At 34.4% G+C, this 14,139-nt stretch overlaps 1 protein-coding gene across 8 annotated transcripts in view; it reads right to left on the bottom strand.

Annotated features, from left to right (window-relative positions):
• Window positions 1-14,139, bottom strand: part of RALYL (RALY RNA binding protein like) — a 228,607-nt gene that overhangs the window by 32,767 nt on the left and 181,701 nt on the right. Inside the window, exon 1 of one of the 8 annotated variants that reach the window (XM_034422356.3) lies at window positions 6,806-7,051. The exons of the other annotated variants lie outside the window; for them this stretch is intronic. Within the exon in view, the coding sequence (XP_034278247.2) occupies window positions 6,806-6,842 (37 nt within the window). The 5' untranslated portion in view covers window positions 6,843-7,051. Of the gene's footprint in view, window positions 1-6,805; window positions 7,052-14,139 lie in introns of those variants that run through there. 8 annotated transcript variants of the gene reach the window in all.

The raw sequence follows: 14,139 nt of genomic DNA, 5'->3' as shown, positions 1-14,139 counted from the left end.
GCCAATTATCTTGAATGCTTTATATTTTAGCTCTCACTATCTATCTGCATACAGCTGCAATAATTCATACTTAGTTGAAATTTAAGGATGCTTTTTCTCTGATTACTGCCAGGATAGCTTTAAACCAGATTACATGGAATATTTGTCGATGAACTAAATACAATTTAATTTCTTCTGTTGAAGGAGGTAACAATTTCTGTTTGAGAAATCATAGCTACTGGATTAATTCAGTAATCCAAATTATCCTATTGCATTAACTCAGCTTCAAGGAAAAGCACATGGTCCTGGAAATAAAGCAGATGAAGTCTATTTTTCAGAAGAGAGAATGGGGCTATACAAAAAGGGGTCTCTATTCAAATTAAGATTCAGTTCCTGAAACGAGTATACTGATCAATATATAGATCTAATTAATTCCTGTAGTAGCAGTGATTTGAACCTAAATACACTGATTTTCAACACACACACTATGATTTTCAACCCAAGAATTATGCAAATATTTTTGGTTTTCTTACTCTTTCCAATTTATGAAGCTATTGATTTCATCGGAATCTATCTATTTATCTATGAAAAATGTACAGAAGACACAATGAAACATGACAATGAGAGTTCAAATGAACTTTGTAATGATAACCCTACAAATGTGTTGAACTTTAATTCCTAAAAAACTAATTGTGTATCAATAGTCTTGAGAGACTCACAATGTAATGTAGTGGTTAAGTTGTTGAATTAAGATTAAGGAATCAAATTCATCTTTACCCAGGGGAAAAAAAACACTTGGCTAATCACTTACTCTCAGTGCATCCTAGCTCACAGAGTGGAAACAAAATGAAGATCTGTATAAGCTGCTTTATGCACCATAGCTCTTGAGATATGGTGAGATATGGGTTACTGCTATAAAAATGACTAGTAGTTACCATTTTCTGTAAGTAAAAAGTTGATACTGAAACTCCTATTCCTAATGACTGGGTGCATTCATAGTTGTCTACTTTTGGATGGTTAAAATGTTTCCTGAAATAACTTTAAAACGTTATTCTGGAAAAAAATAACAATTATAATTAATGTAATACATAAAGCACAATGACAGCTTTTGGCATTTCTCATCTCTTGTAAATATCGTGGAAAATTTTATCCCTTTCCAATATTCAGGAATTCTCTTGTATATAGGTGAAACTTGAAAGTGTTGAATTCCAATTTGCATGAAAATCTGAAGTAGGGAATCTGCCTAATGAAAATAAACTCTTCCTTCGATTTAGAACTCTTCATATCCATCCTGGAAAAAAAATCCAGTTGATAGGTGCACATTCCCATGGCTTGATAGGGTTCAAATGCATCCCAACAATTCTATAGCTTCTGTAACTAAATTTGGTTGGCACTAATCCAACTGGAGTTGTCTTTTATGTGGATTGGGAAATAGGGCAGCGAATTGGGGAATAACTGCAGGAGATGTCAAATCATGTCAAATGCCAGTTTCCACCTCCTTCCTTAAAATCTAACCATAGCTGGCTATACTGCTTATCTCTTACTATCTGTTACTTTTTCTTCAAGAAAGATGACCACCAGAAATACAAAATACAGGAAACATGTAAGATGTCAGCAGCCAACTCTTTCATTTTGGAAAACTGCATTACAATCTTTGTTCTATTGTCCAGCATTTAAAAAAAAGCCATTTAGTATATTTTTATTTATAGGAATACTTGGATTATAGATGAATTTCTACTTTGGATTCTGAATGCTGAGTTTTCCATTTTAACTTCAATAGTGCACTTTGGTTTCTGATTGTTTTTATTGATTTTTTTTGTACATTTTTAGTCCCTAATTTTCAGCTGCAATAACAAACATATGTTGGGCTGATCTGGCAGAGTAAAAATTAGAATAGAAGCAATCAATAGTATTAAAACTCAATGGGTCTAGCATTCAAGCAATTTGCATAATGTCAGGATCTACTGTAAGTATTCCACATTATCTGGATTGCATCCGAGGTTATCTTTGACAAGTTCATTTTTAAAATGTTGTAGAATTGCATTTCCAATATAACAAAAGTAAAAAAAAATGAAGATAAAAATATAGGAAATAAGAAAAGAAGTGAATAAAGAAAAGAGAATTTTGATTTCTGCCCTTCTGTTGACTAATTGCCATCGTACTCTTTCACTTCCCTTTTTAACTCTTTCAAATCCCCAACTGACAAAGAAATTCAAATCTACAACATACTGTAAATTCTAATGTCCTTGGAGAATTTTTAAAATGGTTTATCAGCCTAGCCTTGGCTGAGTTCCAGGACAGAAGCTTCATTACCAGTTTCTTGGCACAGCTGTCTAGAGAAATTCTTCTAAACTTGGGCAACTCTTAAAATTAGCAGAAACGACCATGGTGACTGAGGAATTCTGGGAACCAAAATTCATCTATCAGGAACTTAGTCAGGATGAGTAAAACTGATCTGGAGGAAAAACCACACCAAAAGGGTTTACATGGATGACTGTAGTGAGATAAGGGTAACATATGTTTATTATAAACATGGGATTATTATCCCATGCCATACAATGTCCTGAAAGGGAAGCAAATAATTCCCCAAAAGTAAACTGTTTTATATGAAAATAAATAACAGATAGTCCCCTCCCGACTCCTCCATGGAATAGCACTATGCAAGCAAATTAACAAAGGAGATTGGCTACATCATTTTCACCTTTGGTGAAACACAAATTGTGACATTTAAAGAAAATTGGCAGAATGTTCTTAATGCTTAGGAGGAAAAAAATCATAAGATTTCAATGTTTTAGGCAAAAAAAAAGGCTTGGCAATCCATTATTTATTTATTATTAAAGTTAGGATTAACAAATGAATTCTTTAATGAAACTATACTATCCAAAACAATAAATGCAGAAGACCATTTCATAGAATGTGCAAATAATGGGAAGCATCTGGCCCAGTTTAATCTTAAGGACTAGGAAAGTATAGGAAAATTTGATCCTACATCCTACTTGCAAATCAACTTATGGAAATAAAAATTGATTGAGAACAAAATAACCGGCATGAAGCTGTAAGCCATTGCTCTTCCAAAGACGAAACTTGGATTTCTCAAAGTGACCACAACCAAATTTCAAATGAATTGTGGAAGAGAAAGGTTGACTACTTCAGTTACTTGAAGACAAGAAAAATCATAAGAAGAGGGAAAAGGGAAAAAGAGACAAGTGGACATAAACAGACTAGACTGCCACAATGAATACATACGCTGCCTGAAGATAGTTTGCAAACTCGGTTGATTAAGAATATGGCCGAAAGGTGATCAGCTGGAAAATTCTGGCACAAACACATTTTATCTTTCTCTCTCTCTTTCCCTACCCCCCCCTCTCGGTTTGGTATTTATATTTACCAACATCTGTCTGAGCACAAGTTTAGATAATGTTTTTGATAAAAATATAATCTCATGTTCATGAAGTGAAATGAGGAGATGTAAAGAAAAATATTCTATTCTACAAGGCTGTAAATCTTCCATAATTTGCTTGGAAGATCTTCCCTCAAATGTCCTCTAGCAATGCGTCTGAAACTGAGATGCCCACATTTTTCCCCCAGTAGGAGCCACATCTTTAAAATAGGCTGCAATCAGGCAGATCTATATAACAGCATACAGTGGTACCTTCCAGGTGTCATTAAGGATTCACTTTATAGGGGAGATAGGTGGCATGAAAATTTAATAAATATTTCAAAATATTTATATCCAAGAGACTATTGTGCTGTCTGCTTTTATCCACCATCATCATCTTCCTCGACCGTCTTCAGTGGGAAAACTATGCTACCTCCAATCTTTAACCAAAAAGGGTGGCTTTTTTGTATTTTTTTTTAAAGTAAGAAGACTAAGACAGAATGAACTAAATTTCCGAAGGTCATTTCAAATGACAAAGAATAGTCTGATCATAATTTTATCTTCCCCCATATTGTGGCAGGTGTACAAATAGGCTATATCTTACTATTTTCAGTGCTGTCACCTTTGAATTCTTACAATTTCTGTAAGAAAGGTACTGCCTTCCAGTAACCGTGAAAAATGCTAAGAATATCCACAGGGCAGACTATTTAAACAAAATCTACATTAATGAACATTTACCTTGCAAACTATGGGATCCAGACTTATTCATACTTACAATAGATCCCTTAATTAATTTGAAAGATGGCTACAAGATGAATTTTTACCAATGACAAATCCCCATTTAATTTTCTTTTCATGGGTATATTCCTGGAGTCTGCATTGCTTTTTCATGCCAAAGATAAATGCTTAAATGGTAATAATTTTATTGCTATTACTCCAACTATTTTATCTGTTAAATTTTCAGTATGCTGTTATGTTTGCTATTTTTATTGAATAAACCACAGTGAGATCATTTACATTGATGGGTGGCACTGAAAATTAAAAGATTGGCCTGACAAAATTATATCACCACATTTCAAATTTTCTTAATTAACTATTTTTCATTGAATTAAATTAATTATGTATTTTTAAAATGGTCTAATTTTCTGTTCTTTAAAGAAGCTACAGTACCTGTGCAAATCTCTTTAGCTTATCTACTCTAACAGATAGTGATACATTTCCCATCTTTCTTATTATGTTCTGTGAATAAAATGCACCTTTGAAAATATATATGGCAGACAAACAATACATTATTTTAAGTGCATCTTAAAATATGCAGAAAGTGTCTCAAAAAAATATTAAAACGTTAGAGTTAATAGTCATTTAAAAAAGAAACAGGAAGTTATCAGTCAACATAAAAAGATATTTAAGGAATCCCAGTGATTAGTAAAAGTTCCTAAATGCTTTCCATTCTCACAGGCACACACACTCATTGCCCAAGCATAGCTCTCTAGTTATTTTAGACTGTAGTTCCAATAAACATAGTTACAATGGCCACCATTGTCAAGTATTGCATGAATTGCAGTCCAAAATATCTCTGTGTATGAAGATTTATGATAAGAGCAAGAAATCAAGAATTTTGAGCTTGTATTGTGTGGGAATGTATTAGCAGGAATGTCAACCTGAAAGATGAAAGTTGGACCAGAAATTAAGAACATACTGATTATGATTACTAAGTTATTCAACTAAACTGATGCTAACATGTTGGTTTGCCATTCCAATACAAACCATGAAAGTAAATAACAATGAACTAATCAACAACAGTATAGAGAAGCTCAGCAATTGTGTATCTTGCTTATGTTCCCCATTTCTGAACATTTTTAGTAGGCTGCCTGATAACCCACATCTATATTCATAACATCTGCTTTCATTTTATCTTTCAGTTGTGTCCTGGACCTAAATCAGCAGGTCAGTTCCACAGAAGTTTTTTGCCCTCATTTTAATACCAGTTTAGGTTTCTAGCTCTAATTTTTTCTTGCGTGAAGCCTGACTATATGACTGATTTTAGTGTATAGCTTTTGTCAAATATACCCTGATAAAGTTTCTATATCTATATACCCATGTTTCTGCTAAGATTGATCTAACATTATGATTCAATGATGCCAAATGAGTCCTAAACGGCTTTCTTCCAATAGTCCCATAATTTTTTTCCAAAATAAGCTAGCCCTTAAGAGTGAACAAATGAAGAAAATAAAGCATTTGTACCAAATAAACATATATGTAAGTCAAAATTGTCTTTGCAGGGTTTTCATTCCATTCCACTTTCAGCATCTAGGTTCTCTTTGGGTGGTACAATAACATTTTAAGATATATACTGCAGAAAAAGCTTGGTATTATTCAGTGCAAAGACAGGGATCAGTGTGGCCAGTCTCAAAGTTTAAGCTACTGCTGGCAATGTGGAAAAGATTAATGGTCTTTAAAAGTGCATGATTTCCCCACAAGAGTCCTTTTGTTGTTGAATGGAGCAGAAAAATGCATTTTTTTAATGATCAGAAGCACTTTCTGCTACCAGGAAAAGCATTTATAACACTAAACGATTAAAAACTAGACAATTTTTAGACGGAAGATGCTCTATTGTTTTTCAGTCTAAAATTTCTGTTTACTTTTTAACCATTTACAAAACAATCCCACTTCAGTTACATCATTTCTGTAAGAGTCGATGAAGGGACATCCCGTTGAACTCAATGGCAAAACTTGATTTGATAACACAACTGACTTTAATTTTAGCAATATTAGTTTCAGATTTGAATCTGACTCAGATATGCAAAAGTAACTGGGTAGAGCTGGCTTTTTAGTTGTGGCATTATTTTCTTGAATCATAAAATCACAAACCAAGTCAAACTGATAATGAAATGAATTATTTACATCAATCTCTTTTTGAATGTTGAGTTCTTCCCCCCAACCCTTGTCTCAGTGTGTTTCCTTCAGAAGTAATGCATAAAAATGAAGACTTGAACTTCTACCATTTCTAGCTTTCTTAAGTCAATTTGCTTAACATAACAGATGGAAGAAAAAATCATCCCGCCTTTTTTAAAGGGCAAAACTCTACCAAATCATTATGTTCTGAATAATGAACACTGAACTAGTATGAACTTGCATTTGATCTCTAATTCCTTGTGGCTTTTATAAAGCAATCACTTGCTGATGGTTTCCATAGTAACAAGGGAGCGTATTTTTTATTATTATTATTACTCCTCTTAGGATTTCTCCTTCACCTAACCATATTGATAATATAGGGTCTAAGCTCTGAAAATTCTACTTATCTCAGTACAAAAGAAACTAAGGCATAGTTTTCAAATTAGGGAACATTTCCCTTCTGTTCATGTGCATTCTTTCTCTCTCTCTCTCTCTCCCTCCCCCCCCTCTTTCTCTCTCTCACATAAACACACACAAATCCAAGCTACTTACATCTTTGGTGTCTTCGCTTGCTCTTGTACATAGTCATTCTGAAAAAAAAGGCTGCTATTCAGGAAGCAATTCTCTCCAACACCGAGACAAAAGAGACACCCTGTGCTTTGCAGTGAGGCAGTTGCTCATTCAGATAAGGTAACCAGCATCTCTTACTGAATGCCAGGGTAATACCATTCTCCTCAAAGCTTGGGGAGATATTGCTGCTCTCCTACCTTGTATAGCAACTTGGGGTTAAAAGGAACCTTCTCCTACCCACCCGTTCCTGTAAATTTAGTGCTTCATTTGAAAACCCATGTAATGTAAAGAAACACATATTAAACTGAATTCCTTTTAATATTGCAACACTGGCCTCGCATAGGACGACTTCAGTGTTTTTTCTTGGAAGTCATGTTTGTAAAAGGAGAAATAATAGACTAAATAAACACACATCTAATTAATAGCTGATTTTTTTTTTCAAAGAAAGAGAAAAACATAATCTCTCAAAACAAAAACAACTGAGATTAACTACGTATTTGCCTTCGAAAGACTATTGTTTCACAACAGCATTCTTCTTGAATTCAAGAACTGATACTTCTTGAAATATCAGTAATACACAATGCTAATGTAAAATATCATTGCTCATATGAAATCAAAGCAAATAAAAGCCCACAGCTGTACGACTGAATATACAGAATCAGGAACATATGTTCATTAATTCCTATTCATTTCTGTACACTTCATTCCTGAAGTTAAAAATATTATTATTATATGGTTGGTGGCACTGTGAACCTTATGCTTATACCTTATGCTAAATCCTTATGCTTGGATTTGGTATTTTTAGCCACCTATTTTGGCCTTCCCAAGGACCTGGGATAGGCAAATATTGTTTGATAGTGTTAAAATTACCATCACAGGAGGTAAGCTGTTCCAAGTAAAGCTGCCTTTTGCAATTGACATTTGCAATACCAATAGTGTTCAGGTCATGTTCCAGATGTTTTGGGATTGCAGACAAGGCACCCATTACTATTGGTATTATCTTTGTTTTCTTTTGCAACAGACATTTTTTTTATTTGCAGGTCTTTATGTTTTGTGATTTTATCCAGTTCTTTCTCTTCTATTCTTCTGTCACATACATTTACTTTACTGTCCTTCAGATATTCTTCCAATGCCCTTTTTTTCTTCTTCAGCTACCTGGTTGGTATATTTTCAACAGTCCATGGCCACTATGTGCCTTAGTAAATAAAGTCTGTCAACATCACTGCATGAATTAAGGGCATGATTCATTTTCTGATTTTCCTAACCAGGGCTTTTAGAACTGCTTGGATTTAGTTCACTATTACAACTGTGTATCTAAGGACTAGAATTTCTCTGATTTAATTGTCTTTAAATTTCCCACACTGAATTTGGACTTTAAAGTCTTCTTCGCTCCCGTAATGTATCCATTACTAACCTTGACTTCAGTGTGCTTGATATTGTCAGCTTGAAGTTTGCCCAGGTATCTGTAGTGATTGTCCTTGATGTTATTTCTATAGAACATATTATTCCTTCAGTTTCACTATTTTTCTGCTGTTGATGGTAAGAGTGGCACATCTGTCTAGTTCAAATTCTACTGCAATATCTTGGCTATACACATGGATACTGTTGAGCAGTGATTCCATTTGAAAATGATGGTGTTTTTCCAGACAGTTTCAGATTGTCCATATATAGCTGGTATAGGTTGCAGATATTTTTGATATTTGATAGCCATCGCCTGAATTGTTCATTATTATTTTTTTTTATGAGGAATGAATGCAATGACAAACCGTAGGGTGATAGTGAGTCTCCTTGAAAGATTTCTCTCTTGATATTAACCTCTTCCAGTCTGTCATCATTGTCCTGCAATTCTGTTTTCTATTATGTCACTGGTCTTTGCACAAAGCTTCTAACATTTCTATTCTTATTTCTAGGCACTTGATTTTCCAATCATTTGCAAGGGAGTCAAATGCATTCTTGTAATCAATCAGAACTATATTCAAGCTGGTCTTCCTCATCTTGCAGTTTTCCAAATCAACTTATTAATTAGGGGCTGATTTTTTGGGGGGTCCTCTGCTGTTGGGCAGTTTCCTGGATGGAGTTTATTTTCAACTTGATGTTGTTGGACTGCCTCCGCCACCACACCCAGTTAGCAATTTGAAAATTGTTGGTGAGCAGGCAATGGCCTGTATTTGCCTGGGTCTACCCCTTTAGTTGGATCTTTCATTATCAAGTAGATATTGCTAAATGTTAACCAATCTTCAGTTTCACCCTCTTGCAATATGTTGTTAAATTACTTGGCAGGCACTAAATTCAAACCAGTCAGATGCTTCAACTCAAACCATGTAGTTCATCTATACATGCTGCTGGCCAAGTCTTGATCTTCCTTGGCCCTTTCTCCACCATTTCTGCTGTTATTAAAAGTACTTTCATTTCAGCTTCTTTTTTATTCTTATCTAGCTCAGTTATTCAAGCTGCATTCTTGTTGTACAGTACATCTTTGGTTTGTTCCATAGCTGTGTCAGGAACTGTTGACAAGCATTGTTTTTTCTTTGTCAAGTGGTTGGTTCATTGCAGTCTCTCCATCCATAGGTTGGTAGAAATTTACTTATTTGAATGAAATTGGAGATTCTACCTATAGTGTCCAATTTCAGCTAATCTTCAATGTATAGTTGTTATTTTTTTGCTTTATTATTTCCAATGCTTCCTTGAGCTCCCGTGTTTCTAGGTGATATTTCTTGATCAGGTATTCTTTGGTCTTCTTGTTCTTCAGCTTCAACTACATTAGTTATTTTGTTTCTTGAAGTGAGCTGGTACTTATATTTGACATTACAGTATTGGTATATTTAAATACTTGTGCTTTTGTGTAAAAAGCTTCATTGCAAACAATTTTATTTTGTTGTTTTTGCGGTCTTCTAGCTGCTCAATTATTTTTGGTTCAATTCATCTTATTTTTTTTAGTTTTAGAAGGCTTTGTTTTTTCTGAGGACAAGGTATCTGGTTTGGGAATGAAAATGATTCAATAACTATTCTAGCTTTTTCTACTGCTGACTCTCTCTGGTTTGCTTCTAAGGTCTGAACTACTTCTGACAAGACTTCAATTTCTTTGTCCTGGGAAGACCTTTGCAGTTATTCCAGTTCTGCTTCTTTCAATACTTTATTTTGTATTATAAATTGATGTTGATCTGCTATCCTCTGTTATTTCTGATTCTGGATGTTGTTGATCTCCGAACTGATCCATTCTTTTCAGGTATTCTTCTTGGACTTGATTTGAAATAATAATAAAAATATTTTTTGTTTTAGGATTCAGTATATTTGCAACAGGCAAACAACTTTTCTTCCAGTAGCCGTATAGCTGTTGGCCTTTGTTGCACAACCAACAGTCCCAAGTCCCATTGTTCAATTGTCATCAAATATCCAGGAACTCCAACACTTAGAACATTCCTTATTGATTTGGATGATGACCAATATGGTCATAAATTACATTCCATCATATTGTTTATGGAAGAGGCACTCTTCGCCTGACTTCTCTGATGAAATCTGTCCAGTATTGTTGATCCTCTGGCATAATTCCCATCCTCCTCAGAACACTACAAAATATCCTACAATATGTCCTACAAAAATATCAAAGCAGTGCCTCATTGGGGATTATTGTTGTTATTGTTATTAAAACCAGTTTGATATAGTGGTTATGTTTTCAGGCTAGAAACTAGGTGACTGTGAATTTTAGTCCTGCCTTAGCCACAAGCCCAACTAGTGAGCTTGGGACAATCACGTTCTCTCAGCCCTAGGAAGGAGGCAAAGGGAATGGCCTAGGTAGTGTCCAAGAAATAGACACAATTCAGCAGCAGAAAAAAAAGTTATGATGATTATTTATACTTTATACTTTAGCTTCTGTTATCAGCTAATTAATTGTGAAAGAGTCAATAGTTCATAAGTACTACTAGTGTACATTTTGTGCCTTTAGCTAGGTCTTCAGCTGATTACTTAAGTCTACAGTGGCAATTTTGTCTTTATAACTCCATTACTGTCATGAGGTTCCAGCAGCTAACAGTGACTGTATCTGACTGCCAGGAAAGTCTCTTTTTTACAAGAGAGTTGAGCATCTCAGCATCTTTTCACTTTGCTCTTGTTCACTTTTGTTTTTTTGTTAACGCTTATCTCCAACTAAATCAAAACTACTGGATCTACTACAAAGGGATACTATGTATTTGGTAGCTGAAGCAGTGTCTTCAACTTAACTGGAGAAAAATTCTCGAGAATTACAACAGCAATTTGGAGAAAACCATGTACATTTTATTGTACCCTGCAAACACAGTGAAGCAATTTTTTTTTTAAAGGCCACTTATTATTTTCCCCTTGATACTATGAAAGCAGAGGTGCTAATGTCAACAAAGACATTTCTTGTTGCTTGCATCAAAAACCAATACAGCAAGGACCAGCCTCAGAGGCTTTGATAGGATTGATGAGGACTTTTCAGCTAGCCATAATGATGCCAAAATGGGTCATCATGACACAAGCTCCATCCTTTTTAATATGCACTGTGATATTGTAGCAAGTACATAAGGAGTAGAATTTGCATTACAACTTATGTACCTTTTGCCACCCATATAAACTTGTTATTGCCCTGCAAGCTAGAATTAACAATTAAATTCTTTATTGCTTTCAAAACTGAGACTTTAGCCAGTTTGGGAAATTGACTTAACTTTTTTTTTATTCCTAACACTGACACACAAAATACAAAGCAAGAGCAGCTAAAGCAAAAAGGACGACTCCGGAGTAAGGCCAAGAGATGATTAGCTCCTCCCATAAGGCTTAAAAGACCAACAATGGCTCTTGGGCTCTTGGTTGGAAAACAACGTTGATAGATTTGTTTCTTGTCTTGCTGCATTTATTTCTTGTCGGTGTCTTCTGCTTCTGAACTTTTGCCAAGAAAGGCCTTCGGCAGTTTGCCACAGTAGACCAAGGTTGGTGATAAGGCTGTGAATTGTGTTATGAAGAATTTGTTTTGAATTAGTTTGGACTACGCTGAGAATGAGTTAATTTTCAGCTGTTCTAATAAAGTCTGTTTGTTTAGAACTTATTGCATCTGATAATACCTTCTAAGGCCTGGGTCACAATAGGCTCACTCTTAACAATTTGGAAAAAAAGTAGTTTTTATAAATATATGTTTAGGGATATTTATAAATTCTAAAGCCGCAGAATATGGTGTGTTTTTATAGGATGTTCTCCTTTTTGATGGCTTTAGAAAAATTAACAAATATTGTAAGAGGAGACAGGATTTGGTTTATAACATTTTCATAAGACTGACTACATATGTCTGAAGGGCATGAATATTTCTGAAATTTCTGAAATATCTAGCATCTTCATCTTTTTTTCCACAAGTGATTGTGCCCTACATGGTATAATCCCTGAGAGACAATTTGTTCAATTTTTCCTAGTTACCATTTCTAAATAAATTAATGGACTTCATACTTTTTCAGAACTCATTAAGTGAATCCATTCTTCTGACACTGAAAACTTGCAAAAAAAGATCACAAATCTATAACCAGTTGTAAATATGACTGTTCCCAAGCACCTTAAAAGGACCAGGGAGATGGGGCCGTTGTAACTTTGGGTCATAATTAGCTTTAAAAAGTCTATTACAACTTTAAACTGTTGTTAAACCATGGGTCATAATTGAGAACTACCTGTACTTTAACTACTGTTTTTGAATTTGAAATACCCTCTTAGCTACAATAGTTGCTTTAAAATCAGAACACTTTTAAACTAAAAAAATAGGGAAAAAATCAAAACATTTGTAAACTGAAAACAGTTGTTTTGCACAAGTCTTTGAAAGATGAAACCAGATTTAAAATGATTTGGAATATAGTGTCCTTACTTACCTGGAATTTCTCATATCTGCTAATTTACTCAATTTTCACCCAGCACTTTAAGTAGTATATAGCAGTATTGGCATTTAACAGAGTTTATGTTTATTTATTTATTTGATTTAATGTATGTTTCATCTTTTTATTCACTTGCATATATAAAGTTTTTTGGGTTTACTAACAGTAAACCCAAATTGGCCCAGTGAAAAAATCTTTTCTCCTCTTACTTCATTAATTTTTAAATTAATCCTTTAAAAGATATTTAAGCTTATAATGAAATCCCAGCCATTTAAACTGAATGTTGAGTTCATAATGAAACAGCAAGTAATTTCCAGGTTAATCAAATAAGAAAATGCTGATGCAAGATAAATTGGAATATATTGACTTTCACTGTCCTTCTTGAATATAATGGAGGTTGAACCTAGAATCTTCTATATGCTATTACTGTTATATCATCCCTTAATATAAAATGACTGTAATTACTAGATTATTAAAGTTAGATAAGGATCTACATAGATATTTTCTTTGAGAAGATTCAGATAATCACTTTTGTTGAATTTCTAAAAACCAATTAAAAAAAATTAGCATCGTATAAACACATCTATAAGTTTAGCATGTTCAAAGTAATAAACATAGATTACTCTTAGAAATTCTTACAATAAATTTAGGAAACAGTGTGGTCTTATTTTCCACATGCTGCAGAGTAACAGTTAAGCTAAGAGAAATTAATTTATATCATTGCATTTGACCTTCTAAACTGAATTGGAAGCTTAGCTGCAGACTATCTGGATCACAGCTTTATAGGTCAATGTTCATGCAAATATTCTATCAAACCTACTAGGACATTTGCAAATAGTCCTATCAGTAAAGGATGAAGTTCCCAGGCTATATAGAATTAATTAAGGTTGACTCAGCCTTCCATCCTTTCAAAGATAGGTGAAATGAGGACCCAGTTTGTGGGGGCAATAAGATGACTTTGTATAAATATACAAAAATATGAAGGCTATTGCTTAATGCATTGTAAGCCACCCTGAGTCTCCGGAAGAGGGTGGCATATAAATTAAAGCAAAAAAAAAAAAAAAAAGTGAACATATTGCAGCTGTCCAAGGCCATCAAGCAAACCAGCAGGTACTTTTTAATCTGGAAAAGTAGTGTTGGAAGAAATGTCCATCTGGGTTCAATTCCAAGTGGGGAGAAAGACACTGGAAACATGGAAGCTGTTTGGAAAGATGGTTTAATGGTGGGCAGGACCACATGGCTTGAGGCCCTGGGCAATCAAGTACATAGGTGTGTGTGAGAGAGATTTATACCCTCTCTTGGGCCCTGGCTTGGAGCTTCCTGTTCCTGTGTAAGAAATGTATTCTGATTGGTTGTCAGACTCCCATGGGGTCATGCAGGGGTAACTTTGTAGGTTGCCTTGAGTCCTAGGCTTGGTTGAATCTTGTGATGTAATGACATCACAACTATTAT

The sequence above is a fragment of the Pantherophis guttatus genome, chromosome 3 (genome assembly GCF_059756535.1).
Source record: "Pantherophis guttatus breed Tessera chromosome 3, ASM5975653v1, whole genome shotgun sequence".
NCBI lineage: Eukaryota > Metazoa > Chordata > Lepidosauria > Squamata > Colubridae > Pantherophis > Pantherophis guttatus.
This window is presented reverse-complemented; position numbering and strand designations above follow the sequence as displayed.